We start from the raw sequence: 17,871 nt of genomic DNA, 5'->3' as shown, positions 1-17,871 counted from the left end.
ACATGTGTATCACAAATATGTTTCTACTCAAAGATTTAATTCATTTATGTGAATTTAAATTTTGACCGGAATGTCCCTTTAAATGTTTCCTTAGAGCACACGTAAAACTTTTTATCTGTGTCAACAATACATTGTCTTCAATGGGAAAATCTAATTTTATTTTTTCTTTTCAAAATAGATCCTCCAGACAAACCTACAAATGTACAGTGTTCATCTGAAGAAAATTCTGCTTTCATGATATGTACTTGGGAAAAAGGACGAGACACACAGTTACCCACTAGCTACAGTGTGAATGTCACAAAGTATGTTTTACAGTTTACCTCAGATATATAGAGATTGCTTTAAAGAAAATGATGGACATGACTAATAGTCAATTATATCACAAGAATTATGGAATGTTGGAGCATTATCCATTTCATGACCAGGGTATTTTCTATGTCAAAGACCAAAAGTTTACTTACTGTGGCCTAGATTTAGAGTTTGGCGTTAGCCGTGAAAACCAGCGTTAGAGGCTCCTAACGCTGGTTTTAGGCTACCTCCGGTATTTGGAGTCATTAAAAAAAGGGTCTAACGCTCACTTTTCAGCCGCGACTTTTCCATACCGCAGATCCCCTTACGTAAATTGCGTATTCCTATCTTTTCAATGGGATTTTTCTAACTCCGGTATTTAGAGTCGTGTCTGAAGTGAGCGTTAGAAATCTAACGACAAAACTCCAGCCGCAGGAAAAAAGTCAGTAGTTAAGAGCTTTCTGGGCTAACGCCGGTTCATAAAGCTCTTAACTACTGTACTCTAAAGTACACTAACACCCATAAACTACCTATGTACCCCTAAACCGAGGTCCCCCCACATCGCCGCCACTCGATTAAATTTTTTTAACCCCTAATCTGCCGACCGCCACCTACATTATACTTATGTACCCCTAATCTGCTGCCCCTAACACCGCCGACCCCTATATTATATTTATTAACCCCTAACCTGCCCCCCACAACGTCGCAGCCAGCTACCTACAATAATTAACCCCTAATCTGCCGACCGCAAAGCGCTGCCACCTACGTTATACTTATGTACCCCTAATCTGCTGCCCCTAACACCGCCGACCCCTATATTATATTTATTAACCCCTAATCTGCCCCCCTCAACGTCGCCTCCACATGCCTACACTTATTAACCCCTAATCTGCCGAGCGGACCGCACCGCTATTATTATAAAGTTATTAACCCCTAATCCGCCTCACTAACCCTATAATAAATAGTATTAACCCCTAATCTGCCCTCCCTAACATCGCCGACACCTAACTTCAAACATTAACCCCTAATCTGCCGACTGGAGCTCACCGCTATTCTAATAAATGTATTAACCCCTAAAGCTAAGTCTAACCCTAACACTAACACCCCCTAAATTAAATATAATTTTAATCTAACGAAATTAATTAACTCTTATTAAATAAATTATTCCTATTTAAAGCTAAATACTTACCTGTAAAATAAATCCTAATATAGCTACACTATAAATTATAATTATATTATAGCTATTTTAGGATTAATATTTATTTTACAGGTAACTTTGTATTTATTTTAACCAGGTACAATAGCTATTAAATAGTTAAGAACTATTTAATAGCTAAAATAGTTAAAATAATTACAAATTTACCTGTAAAATAAATCCTAACCTAAGTTACAATTAAACCTAACACTACACTATCAATACATTAATTAAACAAAATATCTACAAATAACTACAATGAAATAAACTAACTAAAGTACAAAAAATAAAAAAGAACTAAGTTACAAAAAATAAAAAAATATTTACAAACATAAGAAAAATATTACAACAATTTTAAACTAATTACACCTACTCTAAGCCCCCTAATAAAATAACAAAGCCCCCCAAAATAAAAAATGCCCTACCCTATTCTAAATTACTAAAGTTCAAAGCTCTTTTACCTTACCAGCCCTGAACAGGGCCCTTTGCGGGGCATGCCCCAAGAAGTTCAGCTCTTTTGCCTGTAAAAAAAACATACAATACCCCCCCCCCAACATTACAACCCACCACCCACATACCCCTAATCTAACCCAAACCCCCCTTAAATAAACCTAACACTAAGCCCCTGAAGATCATCCTACCTTGTCTTCACCTCACCGGGTATCACACCGATCCGTCCTGGCTCCGATATCTTCATCCAACCCAAGCGGGGGCTAGACATCCACTGAAGAAGTCCAGAAGAGGGTCCAAAGTTTTCATCCTATCCGGGAAGAAGAGTAGATCCGGACCGGCAACCATCATCTTCCAAGCAGCATCTTCTATCTTCATCCGATGAGGACCGGCTCCATCCTGAAGACCTCCACCGCGGACCCATCTTCATCCGGCGACGTCCAACTGAAGAATGACGGTTCCTTTAAGGGACGTCATCCAAGATGGCGTCCTTCGAATTCCGATTGGCTGATAGGATTCTATCAGCCAATCGGAATTAAGGTAGGAATATTCTGATTGGCTGATGGAATCAGCCAATCAGAATCAAGATCAATCCGATTGGCTGATCCAATCAGCCAATCAGATTGAGCTTGCATTCTATTGGCTGATCGGAACAGCCAATAGAATGCAAGCTCAATCTGATTGGCTGATTGGATCAGCCAATCGTATTGAACTTGATTCTGATTGGCTGATTCCATCATCCAATCAGAATATTCCTACCTTAATTCCGATTCGCTGATAGAATCCTATCAGCCAATCGGAATTCGAGGGACGCCATCTTGGATGACGTCCCTTAAAGGAGCCGTCATTCTTCAGTTGGACGTCGCCGGATGAAGATGGGTCCGCGGTGGAGGTCTTCAGGATGGAGCCGGTCCTCATCGGATGAAGATAGAAGATGCCGCTTGGAAGATGAGGGTTGCCGGTCCGGATCTACTCTTCTTCCCGGATAGGATGAAGACTTTGGAACCTCTTCTGGACTTCTTCAGTGGATGTCTAGCCCCCGCTTGGGTTGGATGAAGATATCGGAGCCAGGACGGATCGGTGTGATACCCGGTGAGGTGAAGACAAGGTAGGATGATCTTCAGGGGCTTAGTGTTAGGTTTATTTAAGGGGGGTTTGGGTTAGATTAGGGGTATGTGGGTGGTGGGTTGTAATGTTGGGGGGGGGGGTATTGTATGGTTTTTTTTACAGGCAAAAGAGCTGAACTTCTTGGGGCATGCCCCGCAAAGGGTCCTGTTCAGGGCTGGTAAGGTAAAAGAGCTTTGAACTTTAGTAATTTAGAATAGGATAGGTCATTTTTTTATTTTGGGGGGCTTTGTTATTTTATTAGGGGGCTTAGAGTAGGTGTAATTAGTTTAAAATTGTTGTAATATTTTTCTTATGTTTGTAAATATTTTTTTATTTTTTGTAACTTAGTTCTTTTTTATTTTTTGTACTTTAGTTAGTTTATTTCATTGTAGTTATTTGTAGATATTGTATTTAATTAATGTATTGATCGTGTAGTGTTAGGTTTAATTGTAGGTAATTGTAGATATTTTATTTAATTAATTTAATGATAGTGTAGTGTTAGGTTTAATTGTAACTTAGGTTAGGATTTATTTTACAGGTAATTTTGTTATTATTTTAACTAGGTAACTAATAAATAGTTCTTAACTATTTAATAGCTATTGTACCTGGTTAAAATAATTACAAAGTTACCTGTAAAATAAATATTAATCCTAAAATAGCTATAATATAATTATAATTTATAGTGTAGCTATATTAGGATTTATTTTACAGGTAAGTATTTAGCTTTAAATAGGAATAATTTATTTAATAAGAGATAATTAATTTCGTTAGATGTAAATTATATTTAACTTAGGGGGATGTTAGTGTTAGGGTTAGACTTAGCTTTAGGGGTTAATACATTTATTAGAATAGCGGTGAGCTCCAGTCGGCAGATTAGGGGTTAATAATTGAAGTTAGGTGTCGGCGATGTTAGGGAGGGCAGATTAGGGGTTAATACTATTTATTATAGGGTTAGTGAGGCGGATTAGGGGTTAATAACTTTATTATAGTAGCGCTCAGGTCCGCTCGGCAGATTAGGGGTTAATAAGTGTAGGCAGGTGGAGGCGACGTTGTGGGGGGCAGATTAGGGGTTAATAAATATAATATAGGGGTCGGCGATGTTAGGGCAGCAGATTAGGGGTACATAGGGATAACGTAGGTGGCGGCGTTTTACGGAGCAGCAGATTAGGGGTTAAAAAAAATATGCAGGGGTCAGCGATAGCGGGGGTGGCAGATTAGGGGTTAATAAGTGTAAGGTTAGGGGTGTTTAGACTCGGGGTACATGTTAGAGTGTTAGGTGCAGACGTAGGAAGTGTTTCCGCATAGCAAACAATGGGGCTGCGTTAGGAGCTGAACGCGGCTTTTTTGCAGGTGTTAGGTTTTTTTTCAGCTCAAACAGCCCCATTGTTTTCTATGGGGGAATTGTGCACCAGCACGTTTTTGAGGCTGGCCGCTTGCGTAAGCAACTCTGGTATCGAGAGTTGAAGCTGCGTTAAATATGCTCTACGCTCCTTTTTTGGAGCCTAACGCAGCCTTTATGTGGACTCTCAATACCAGAGTTATTTTTATGGTGCGGCCAGAAAAAAGCCGGCGTTAGCTTTTCGGGACGTTACCGACAAAACTGTAAATCTAGCCGTATGACTGCTGTGTAATGTTACAGCTGAGCTGTCCTGATTGGTTCAGCTGTTTGGGTAGTATGTATGGCATAATCAGAAAACCAATGAGCTCCTTTCTTCACTATCACACAGGCACTGAAAAATAGCTTGAGAATATAAAGAGGAGCAAAGATCTTTATATTGTCTAGATGTGTACGTAAATCAATAAGGTCCTTAAATGATTATGGGAGTCAATTTCATAATTCAGACAGAGAATACATTGTTATCAAATTTTCCTTTTTCTATTGGTATCCTTTGTTAAAACTTAGTTCCTTTTGATGAGAGCATACATAGGTAGTAAGGAACCTGCATGTGTCCTGGGTACTATATGACAGTTGACAACAATGTTTCTAAAACTGTTTACATATTGTGCACAATTTTGAACCTACCTCAATATGCTTTCATGGAAACGAAAAGTTTTAGCAAAGTATGCCAAAGAAAAGTGGTAAATTTGACAATAGATGTTAATTGTAAAGTTTTTTTGTACATGGTATTATCTACCTGAATTTTCAATGTACTTTTATTATTTATTGTTCTTGATTTCCACCTAAAACATGTGGTTTCTCCACTGCCCCCATAGAGACTGGAGTGCATCCTAAATACACCTTTCCGACCACATTCTACACAGATATTACTTGATCTGTGCAGGAGCTGTCCCTAGCTGACCACAGCAGAGGAGATGATATAAAGTCATATCAAATTGTATCAAGTAGTATGTGCCAGGACAGCAAAACAATGCAAACTTTTCATGAAAATTACAATTTTAATGAAAACATTTTAATGGAGATATTTTGCTTAATTGCTAATATAATATATATATATATATATATATATATATATATACATGCACACACAGCACTCCAAATCTAATCTCAACAAAACTCACTGTACTGTCAAAGAATATTACAGTATACTTAGATTGTTATCTTCGAGGTAACCAAATGCCAGTAATTCACAGATTAGATTTTTTGTGGGAGGTTTCCCATAAGTTTTTTTTGTACCTAGGTAGTAAAGAATATTTAATCATGTAAATAAGTATTTGTCATATTTGTCAGTTATTATGAGGGGTTGTATAATGACCCATATTTCTTTCTTTTTACTTGTATTACTCAGCATATTCTCCTTTATATTCTCTCACTTCAGTACCTTCTTAGACTCGTTGACTATGCATAAAACATACTGATTGTCAAGATAAGCTTTCTACCTGGTATAATGAGATATAATGAGATAGATAGCATTTATATCGGAACTATTTTTGCTTAACATATTCTTTGCCTATAGGCCGCACTCAGTCATTTTGGTGAGCATTGCTCAAAATAATCATGCTGATTAATTTTCGGTAAATTTAAAGGAAGTCTTTTCTTGCAGTGGTTGATACTTATCTAGGTTAATGGCACTGAAACATATGTGCAAATGTGCAGCTAAGTTACCTGAGTATTATTTTAAAATATGTGTTTGGAATTTCTTTTTATGTTTTTCTGGAAGCAGTACATCGTATTTATTGTTTTGTAAAAATGAAAAAAGTACCCTAAGTTTTGAATTATCTTTAATACATGAAAACAATCAAAATATACAATAATATTAATGACTATTTTTATTATGTTGTTGTTCCATTTAAATTAAATCCTATTGAGTGTTCCATTTTTTTTGGAGACCAAAGCAGAAGGAAAATGTTTTTTCTTTGTACATACACAACAGATCTTCAAACACATAGGCATAGGGGTGACACATAGCATAACGCTGTAGATTAGGCATGTGCATTAGGATTAGGGTGACCATATTGGTGCTTTAAAAAGGGACACAAATGAAAAATGCATATGTCAGGGCTGTTGCCAGGGCTGTTTAAAGAAATGTTTTGTATAAGAACCCTGACATATGTATTGTTCATATGTGTCCCTTTTAAAAGTGACAATATGGTCACGCTAATTAGGATCCAAATGCTGAGGATGGCGGACACTCACAGCATTCCGCTCTTTTTGGAGACAGATTTATTCTTGTGAAAGTGCAACACACTAAGATCTGGATTTGCTGGGGGAATTGGACTCTATAATTAGCTGTTACCACTCAGGAACACATTCCATTTCTATGATCTATAGGTCGCTAATAGAACACAACGCTAAATCAAAGCTATATGGTTTATTTCTTAAGTGGTCTAATGATATACCAGATCTAGATTTTGAAAGCTTTAATAAAAGCTTTGTACAGGACGCAAAATATACTACTGCTATTTCTATAAGGGAATCAAATTCAAAGTTGATTAATAGATCTTATATTACTCCCTACAAGATGGCTAAGTAGAGCCCGTCTGAAACTAAATGTTGTTCTAGATGTCATGCTTCTAATTCAGACTTAATACATGCCCTTTGGCTATGTCCAAAAATACAGAAATTTTGGCTTCAAATCACATATTGGTTAAATAAGTTTTTGGACGCAAAAATCAAATTTGTTAGCTTACACATCTTTTTTTTTAGTTAAACAAAAGATGTATCAGAACAAATATTTAAATAACACTCCTATTTTTGTAGCAAGACAGATGATATTAAGTACATGGAAGAGTAAGGAATCACCTGGCCTCAAAGCCTTTATTAAAAATATGAATTACCAAATGATTATTGATCAATTTGACCCCATGATACATGCATAGAGTAAAATGTGTGCCTTTTTTTCAAAATGGGATAAGGTTATTCTGTCTCTCCCACCTTAGACTCAAATATAAGTACTTAATATATTTCAAGGTTCCCCCCTCATTCCTTCAAAGGATAAAATCAAACTCTTATCCATCATTATGGCGACAATCTTTTTTTTTAATTCTCCCTTTTTTTTGGGGGGGGGGGTTGACTTTAAGGTTATGAATTTTTTGCTGATACATAACTGGTAATTATTTTGTGCATTCTAACGACATTATTTGATCAATAACAATTTCTTAGGGACCTTTTTTTGGGTCTCAGATGTATTACATAGGGTACAGCATGTGAATCTATTTTTTTTTTTGTTTTGTCATATTTTAGTTAAGTTTGAAAAAAAACAACAACAGTGTGTTCTATAACAGATGATGGGAATCTTCTTAATTTATAACAGAGACATACAAAGTCTCATATTACTAAAGATGATTGTATTCTTTATGTCTTGATTTTTTATTATGTATCTGTATAATATTGTTTAATCTGTTTAAAAATATCTGGATTTGCACAGATAGTAAAGTGTTCCCCTTTCACAGAAGAAATCTGGCTCTGAAAACAGCCGAATGCCACGAGTGGACGTCTTCTTCAGCATTCAGATCCTCACAAATTATCCTAATGCACATGCTTACTGTAGATTAAACTTGGAAACAAATGTAAACTGACAATTATGTTGGTACACACTTTGCTTATAGTTTCTCTAGCTGGTATTAAAGGGACAGTCTAGTCAGAATTAAACGTTCATGATTCAGATAGGGCATGACATTTTAAATAACTTCCCAATTGACTTTTATCATTAAATTTGCTTTTTTCCCTTGGTGGTATTTTTGAAAAGCTAAACCTAGGTAAGCTCAAACTGTTTTCTACACCGTTGAAAACCGCCTCTTAGCTCAGAGCATTTTGAAAAATGTTCCCAGTTAGACAGGACTAGTTCATATGTGTCATATAGATAACATTGTACTCACTCCCATGGAGTTATTTAGGAGGCTACACTGATTGGCTAAACTGCTTGTCTGTCAAAAGCACTGAGACAAGGGGGCAGTCTGCAGAGGTTTAGATACAAGGTAATCACAGAGGTTAAACATATATTAATATAAATGTGTTGGTTATGCAAAACTGGGAAATGGGTAATAAAGGGATTATCTATTTTTTTAAACAATACAAATTCTGGTGTAGACTGTCCCTTTAATAATATCTATAGTTGTATGAGGTGTTTAATACAAGATATCTGGTACATTAAACATGCACCGCTAACAACAAAGAAAGAAAGAAATACAACCAGACAATTCAGAAACCACTTGTTAAACAGTTTATGTAAAGGTTTGTTATTCTAAAATATTTGCAGGTCTAGTTTGTTATGGTAAAGCCGTGTTGCTGGATAGAACCAAATGCGTTTAGGGGCTGACAGTGGAGGTTCTGGGGCATTCTAGAGGTATGGTAGGAATTTTTCCAGGATATATATTTCATAAAGACTTGGTTGCCCCTGTGAGCTATCTTGTTTCAGGGTCATGTCTCGTTATTTTGAAGCTGACAAAGTTGTTTTGTTTGTTTGTATTTTGATTTTATTTGTCTTTAATTGTTTTTAAGTTGTCTTTTTTGCATATGTTCCCGGGGACTGCTTTATACAGTTTTTTTTTCATTTTAGTTACTTTGTTCTGTAATGTTTTGGCTGCGTTTTTGTGACTTCTATATACTCCATAGTAGAACTTGTTCTATTAGCAGAGAGGTGAATTGTTTTTTGATAGATGCTGATTCTTTATTTATAATGGAGCATGAATCACAACTTACTAGTATGTCGAGGGGCAGGTACAAATATTTCTGAATTTAAAAATTTTTGAGTTGCAATATAGTGAGTTTTGTCAAACAGGTTTTACTGAATCAAGACCAGGGAACTGTTTCTTAAGAGTCTTAAAGGGATACTAAACCCACATTTTTTCTTTCATTATTCAGACAGAACAGCAATTTTAAGCAACTTTCTAATTTACTCCTATTATCAATTTTCCTCATTCTCTTGGTAGCTTTATTTGAAAAAGCAGGAATTTAGGAGCCGACCATTTTTGGTTCAGCACCTGGGTAGTGCTTGCTGATTGGTGGCTTAATGTAGCCACAAATCAGCAAGCGCTATCCAGGTTGCTGAACAAAAAATGGTCCGGTTTCTAGCTTAGATGCCCCCTTTAACAAATAAAGATAGCAAAAGAATGACAAAAAAATTATACTAGGGGTAAATTAGAAAGTTGCTTAAAATTATCTGCTCTATCTGAATTCTGAAAAAAAATGGGTTTAGTATCTCTTTAAGCTGACAGCTGGCTCACGGTTTTAATCAACTATCTCAAGCCGCACATGTTTTGCTGCACAGTTTTATGGCCGTGTTTCACTACCACATTTCAATTTCTCTGTTGGCTGGGACTGGTATCTGGGAAGGGTTAATGGTCACTGCTGTGTATCTGGGAAGGGTTAATGGTCACTGCTGTGTATCTGGGAAGGGTTAATGGTCACTGCTGGCTGTGTATCTGGGAAGAGTTAATGATCACTGCTGTGTAATAAGAGATGGTTAGTAGTGGTCACTGCTGTGTATCTGGGAAGAGTTAATGATCACTGCTGTGTAATAAGAGAGGGTTAGTAGTGGTCACTGCTGTGTATCTGGGAAGGGTTAATGGTCACTGCTGTGTATCTGGGAAGAGTTAATGATCACTGCTGTGTAATAAGAGATGGTTAGTAGTGGCCACTGCTGTGTATCTGGGAAGGGTTAATGATCACTGCTGTGTATTAAGAGATGGTTAGTAGTGGTCACTGCTGTGTATCTGGGAAGGGTTAATGGTCACTGCTGTGTAATAAGAGATGGTTAGTAGTGGTCACTGCTGTGTATCTGGGAAGGGTTAATGGTCACTGCTGTGTATCTGGGAAGAGTTAATGATCACTGCTGTGTAATTAAGAGATGGTTAGTAGTGGTCACTGCTGTGTATCTTAGAAGGCTTTAGTGTTTTAGTGGTGAATTAGCCAGGGAATTGGTCAAGTGTTTTCAGTAAAAAATGTTTGTATCATTGAAACCTCTTTTATTGTGTTTTTCTTTTCAGACAAAAGCAGCTAACATCTTGTTTACAGCGTTTATGATAAAAAGCTAGAATAGTTAATTTGCAAATGTATATCCAGAAGATCCACAACATTGCATAACTTTTTCTCTATATAAATGTTGCTAAGTTGGTTGGCAAATTGTTGGTGAGGAGAAAGGGATGATATAAATACTGCAACATATAGGACATGTTAACATTTTATCTTTAAACATGTTATTAATTGCAATACAGCACATGTGATCTATCTATTACCATGTTTGGGATGCCACAAACCGTATACAAGTAATACTACATGTGCTTTATGTGATCATTCTGTTTTTAAACACCATAATTCAGTCAGTTCTCTATTAAAAGTTTAGGGTATTGATATTATAAAAGTTCAATAGGAAAGTGGAGTGTAGTCAAAATATTAAAGTAATAAAAGCACAGACCTCTTTGTACTGATGTATAATTATGTGGCAGGTGAGTGAAGGGTAAGGGCAAGAAAATGGTTTGCAAAGGCTCACAGTAATTTACCTCACTTCAAGTTGATACATTATTCACATTTTTTTCCATAATTTTGATATAATATTGTAGCCCTCACATTGTATGAAAAAAACAAACACAAAAATGCTTTATATGAAAAGTGGAAAGAGTACTGGTTATTATTTATGTATGACACTAAGAGTTACATTTATGAAGCTGCATTTGGCTATGCGGAGCAGGATTGGGTTCTATAACTAAGGCGGCATCCAGCTGAAATTCATAAGACATAGTCTCCCATCCTGTTGGCTTTGTTTTACTTATTTCTGTCGAATGTTGGTCCCTTAGGAAACAATACAGTGGACCTATATTTTCATCCGTCTCTGCTTTTTCTTGAATCGTATGAGCAAACCTGATGCCAAATATTTAAAAAGCAGAAACCACTTCTTTTTCCCCTTCACCATCTCAAAGGTAGTGAGATCCTATTAGCCCAATAGGAAGGATTAGCTGGTCTCACTATAACATGGGGTGGGATTCATCTACAGGTGTTTCCTAAGCGGATGAGCAACTCCAAAAACTGCAACGCAATGAAGATTTATTTTGGGATATCTCTAGCACTCAATCGTTCAGGTAAATGACATGCTCTGCTCTACTGCAAATGATTGTGCCAGAGCAGGGGACGGCATCAAGAAACCTGGAAAAATGTATCCATACCATGCATAGACAAAATCGATCGAACATTGGCAATCACAATCTATCTTGTTATCAACACCGCAAGTCAGTTAAGTTCGAGGTTGTGCGCTATACAAGTATCCATTATTATTATCTGACCACAAGTTATTGACTAAATATCGACCACAAAATGGACACATGGGGGCCGAATTATCAGCTCCAAATGGAGCTTGATGCCCCTGCTTCCACGCAAGTCTTCAGGCTCGCCGTAAACAGCAGTTATCAAGCAGCGGTCTTAAGACCGCTGCTCCATAACTGGTCTGCCTGCTCTGAGACTGCGGACATAAATCCGCCCGATCCTATACAATCGGGCTGATTGAGACCCCCTGCTAGCGGCCAATTGGCCGCAAATCTGCAGGGGGTGGCATTGCACAAGCAGTTTACCAGAACTGCTTGTGCAATGATAAATGTTGACAGGCTGTCAGTAACATACAAATCAATAATTTTACATCTTTGGTTGCCAGTAATACTCATTAACAGTAGTGAGTTGACCCACCTGACTGTTCTCACTTCTTTCTGTTCCGTATTTGTAATGCATTGAGATATGTTAACATTTAGCTTATACTTATGGGTATTACTAGGCTGCACATCTAAGTGTCCAATATTTTTGTGAAGATGTGTTTTTGTGAAGATGTTTTTGGACTGGTTGAATATTGGACACCTGACAACCCTACTAGTACCTTAACACGGACCCACTCTTTTGTCTATCTCTGCATATATGCTTTTCCTTTTTAAAACACAGCATGGCATAATTGTATTGCTTTTTAACTCTGTATTACTAGGAAGAGTAGGTTTGTGTAAAACTAAGATGTCCTGTGCTGCAAGGTCTTGATTAGAGGAGTTGTCTCACTATCTGATGTGTTATAATCATGTTTTGTCTCACTAAAAGAAACATGCTTGTTAGGTTTTCATTTCCTAGATTTTTTTTTTTTTTTGTCAATCTCAGATTTTTATACTTGTACATGATAGGACCACAAACCCTGTCAAAACCATTTTGGATCTGTGATTTTCTGCAACTTAGATACCCAAAGTTCCTTTTTAAAAAGCACATTTTGCTGGAGCTGTTTATCATATTCTTGTAAAGGGCTAGATTATGAGTTGATAGCTATTTATCGCTCCCGCTCATGTGCTAACTGCACTGGACTTCGGCTTTTTGCGCATTTCTGATATTACAAGTAAAAAGTAAAAATGTTTCGCTTGTGCGCTTACCCGACGTGCAAAAAAATCAGGTTATAATATCACAACCGTGTTAACGTATTCGCCCAAATACTTCAATTAAGTGTGAAAAACAGAAGAAAACCTTAACACCTATACTCGCATGCTAACCTCCTACTCTAATAGCCCCTTAACCGCCACATAGCCCACTGCAAAGTATCCCACTACACTATTCACCACCACACCTCTACATCACAAACTTCCCGCTACACTATTAACCCCTAAACTGCCACACCTCCCCACCTCAAAGTACCCACTAACCTCCTAACAGCTAACCCCCCTAACACCTCTAAACGTACACCCGCTAAGTTACCAAAAAAAACTAACATTACATAAAAATAGAAACCTAACATTACAGAAAAAAATCCTGACATTACAGAAAATAAAAAAATTACCAAAAATAAAAAATCCACATGTATGCCTACTCTATAACTAAAGCCCCAATTTAAAAAAAAAACACCCCAAAATAAAAAACCTTATACTAACACACTAAAAGTTACTATAGCAATAGCCCAAGGTTTTTCTGTAGGGTATTGCCCTAAAGCAATTTATCTCTTTTTTAAAAACAAATACAACCCCATTCTACAACAAAAGTAACCCTCCAACTGCCCAAAAAGCCTAATCTAAAAAACCTTCTCTAAAAATTGCCATGAAAAGGGCATTTTGTAAGGCATTGCCCTTAAAAGGGCATTTGGTAGGGCAGTACCCTAAAGCTCTTTTGCTTCACAATAAAAAAAATCACCCACCTAAAAAATGCCTACTACTTAACTCTAAAGATGGTAGTCACCAAATTTGAATCAGGATCCTACATGATCGCCAACTGCTGTGCTCTTCTTCATAGCGGGGGGTCCATCTTCATCCTGACGGTGGAAGGAGGCCAATCATCAGGGAGGCTGCGACGGCCCATCTTCCATCTTTATCCTAGTGACAGTGGTCCATCTTTATTCATCTTCTGCCACTGGGGAAGTCTTCATCCATCTTCCACCTGATGCATCTTCTTATCTTTGGATCTTCCGTTGCCGACATTCTCTTCCTGGTCACCCACCGCGCACTGAAGTTTGAATGTGAGCTACCCCCTTTGCATTTCTATTGGCTGATTTTTATTTCCAAATTCAAATCAGCCATTAGAATGAATGCTTTTTCTATTGGTTGATTTGATTTTGGATTTGAAAATATAAGGGGGTACCTCACATTCAAACTTCAGTGTGTGGTGGGTTACCACATGAAGAGGACATTGGGGACGTAAGATCCAAAGATAAGAAGATGAGAAGCTAAAAAGATGCATCGAGTGGAAGATGGATGAAGATGGATCCCTGCCGCCAGAATGAAGATGGGCCCCCGCCTCCAGAATAAAGATGGGCCCCGTCATGAAGAGGAGTACTGCAATTGGTGATTACATAGGAGACGGATTTAAGTTTAGTGAGTACCATGTTTGGGGATTAGCTGTAGGGGTTTATTTTTTTTTTTTAGGTTAGTTTTTTTTTAAGAAAAAGAGCTATGTTCACTTTGCAATGTGGAGGTGTGGCGGTTTGTAAAGGAGTAGTTTGCAATGTGGGTGTGTGTAATTTCCGGGTTTAATAGTATAGTTTAGTGCAATGTTTTCCTCCAGCTAAACTATTAAAGCAAACTTTCAAGTTGCGTAAAAAGTTAGAGCGTAAAATGCGATTGCATTTGAGCGATCACATTTATTTTCACCTTGTAATACGAGCAAACAAACAAGAAAATAGAGAGACACACTCAACTGAGACAAAACAAAAGCTAGAAAAACTTCTGTGCTTGTTCACAAGGACAGTGTCACTCAGGGTGCAGTCTCTTTTAGCACACTATGCCTTAGAGGAATATGGCTGCAACTCACTGACGAGGTCCACAGAAGGCCAAAACGATCATCTGGGACTGGGAGTTGTCATGTTGCTTGTTTAGAGGAGAATTGCCTGGTATTTTTCGGGGCTGGACTGACCTTACTCAGCAGGATAATACTGATATACTTCAGGAAAGTTTTCCTCTGTGAAAAGCACAAATGGGCTAAAAGAAGCTGCTCCTGGGTGTATAAATTTGTATTATGACCCAGGGGAGGTCTCCCTAAGGGTGATGGGAAAAAACAGACATGGACTCCTTGCATAGTGTGCTTAGAAGAATTTAGCTGCACCTCATTGACAAGGTCCACAGAAGGCCGAAACGATCATTTGGAGTTGTCATGCTCCTTGTTCAGAGGAGAATTGGCAGGTATTTCGGGGCTGGACTGACCTTACTTGGCGGGATCAGACTAGGTGGTAACTCGCCATAGAACAAGTTACTGAGCTGTTGTTCGTTCCTGGTAGAGCGCTTCTCTCTTTGTATGAATTTGTAATACAAGCACACATTGCCACTCAAAGCCGCCCATAGAAATAATACAAATTTAAACACGTATAATATGGATTTGAACGCAAAAAACATTGCAATCATGTTTGCGATCCTTGAACTAATGACATCGCTTCACTCATAATCTGGCCCCAATTCGGAGTATTTTTGCAGTATTCTAACTTCTTTCTGTATAGTTTGTATTTGTTGCATTTTGGCTTTAATAAATTAACCTTTAAATGTATATAATTCAAGCCTAGCTTTTCTTTAGCTTCTCTAAGGGAAAGGAAAACAAAGATAAAAATATGTTTAGTTCAGCAGTGAAAACTTTTTTTTCATTTAAAGTCTTCAGACAGTATTTCACAACCATATGCAAAAGCCTTTTCTCTTATTTTAACTCAGCGTATTATTCTAGTCTACAGGTATCCAGAGAGGACATATTTCCTGAAAATGAAAGTGCACTAATTCCAATAAACAGACAACAAGACAAGGAGTTTGACATTCTCATTAAGGCCACCAATGCATTGGGGCTCTCTATATCAGACGTACAACGGGTTTTGCTGGAGGATATAGGTGAGACTCTGTAAGATAAAATACATTTTTTTTTAAATATAACATATGCATAGAGTTCCAAGGAAAGTGCAGAACAAACAATATTATGAATCAATATGAGTTTTATGACTATATAGAGACACAAGATAAAATCACAAATTTAATATCAAGCCACAGAACTAAGGGGTCCATTAGAAGATCCATGGAATAGTGTCCCTAAGCAAGAACTGCTGGTGCAATGATAAATGCTGACAGTGTATGCTGTCGGCATTATTCGATGTGCAGCTGACATGATACTCTACATTTTATCATGTCCGCTCGCACTTACATAAATATACCCCTTTTTTTTTAATTTTTATTTACCTATCAAAACTATATATTTTTTTTTAGTAGACCACCCAAGGTATTGAGCTAGGCCCCTTTTGGTATATTTCATGTCACTGTTTCACCACCAAATGCGATAATATAAAAAAAATATCCTTTACTTTTCTCTCTGAAATTATTTACATACAGCTTGTGCAGTTATAACACACATGGTTGTAAAAGCTTCTCTGAGTTTCCCTTTGTTCAGAAGTAGCAGATATGTATGGCTTTGCCATTGCTTTTTGGTTTTAGAAGACCGCTAATTGCAGCTGTGCACCATACTTCTGAAATTCCTGGCAGTTAAGGCGTTAATTAGTTCACTGGCAAGGGTTATAGTATTCTAGTGTAAGGATTACCCTCCCACCTGACACCTCCCTGATCTCTCCCAAACAGCTCTTTCCAGCACTGCCCACATTCCTCACCTTCCTCTCCTTAGGTACTGGCAGGCAGTCTCCCAAACAGCTCTCTAACCCAGCCACCATCTTAGGCACTGGCAGCTGTCTGTGTTCCCTCTAAAGCCAGTTTTGTGAGCGTCCCAGCAGTGCAACTGTTAATAAGAGAATAATACCTTGCATTCTGCATTGTGCAGTGTTTGCTAATTGAAGGGTGCGGTTCGTTAAATACATTTTTACTGCTGGCTGCTCTCAAAAATGGCCTTAGAGGGAACACTGCCCACTATTCGAATTTATTTTTTTCGCTTAGCGTAGATGTGTGATTCCTCAGTTTTGTTCACTGCAGAATGTGGAAGTAGGAGGCTATTTTCGGTATTCGGCTCTTTTCTGAACCGAATATCCTCTTGTGCAAGTGAAACACATTAAGATCTATGCAAAACCATAAACTTAGTGTGTTTCACTTGCACAAGAGGATATTCAGCTCCGAATAGAATCCTACTTCCGCATTCGGCAGTGAATGAAACTGCCGAATGCATACATCTAGTGTAGCGTCCCTACCCTTCCTTCCAAACTTTATTTCTAAAGTGTAGGGCCACTCCCTCTTCCTCCCTACTCTGCCTTTGTGCTGCCCACCCACCTCCCTCCTTCCCTCCCGCATCTCCCACCGGAACTGAAGGAGATTGTTACAGATAGTGACACTGCCTGTGTCACTGTCTGTAACAATATGGCAATCTGCACTCATTTGGTAACGGAGCACCGATCCTGAAGCTGCAACGTATATATACTTTATGAGGTACGATGGGCTTCATACTGCATGACATATATATATATATATATGTTGTATTGGGTTAAGGGGTTAATACATCTTAATATTTAATAATGTGTTTGATTGTGTATATACTGTAAATATTTTACATTCCAATGTTCTTCACATAGGGAAAAATGTTCTAAGTATTTTTAAATTGATATTCCAATATATATATATATTCTGTATATACCTATACCGATATATATTCATAGATATATATTGCACTCACCTTCAAAACAGCGTGCCTGGGTGACAGGAGCGGAGGAGATATAGAAGACAAAGGATCCGCACTCTCTGGACTCAAACACTCCATTTCATGATTGAAAGTGAGTGTTTGATCCCTGAAACATCACTTATGGAATAAAGTATACACTGATTGTAAGATTGTAAAGAACATTAGAAGGTAAAATATTCATAACTACCTTCAGGTTAGCGATGTTAGCAATGTAGGTTGCACACAGTGTCGGGTTAGTGCACATGCAATAAGTGTTATTTTGTTTCCAGTTTGTGCCCTCCATTGAAGTCCATGAGGAGAAGTAAGCGCTGTTGCGATATCTGAAGTCCTGAAATTAGTGTGTGTTGGCTTT

The 17,871-nt window shown here is 37.7% G+C and overlaps 1 protein-coding gene across 1 annotated transcript in view; it reads left to right on the top strand.

Moving 5' to 3' along the window:
• LOC128640925 (interleukin-12 receptor subunit beta-2-like) overlaps positions 1–17,871 on the top strand; it is a 186,073-nt gene that overhangs the window by 57,649 nt on the left and 110,553 nt on the right. The window contains exons 4-5 of the mRNA XM_053693385.1: positions 179–302; positions 15,585–15,742. Of these exons, the coding sequence (XP_053549360.1) occupies positions 179–302; positions 15,585–15,742 (282 nt within the window). The remainder of the gene's footprint in view (positions 1–178; positions 303–15,584; positions 15,743–17,871) is intronic.

The sequence above is a fragment of the Bombina bombina genome, chromosome 10 (genome assembly GCF_027579735.1).
Source record: "Bombina bombina isolate aBomBom1 chromosome 10, aBomBom1.pri, whole genome shotgun sequence".
Taxonomy (NCBI): Eukaryota; Metazoa; Chordata; class Amphibia; order Anura; family Bombinatoridae; genus Bombina; species Bombina bombina.
This window is presented reverse-complemented; position numbering and strand designations above follow the sequence as displayed.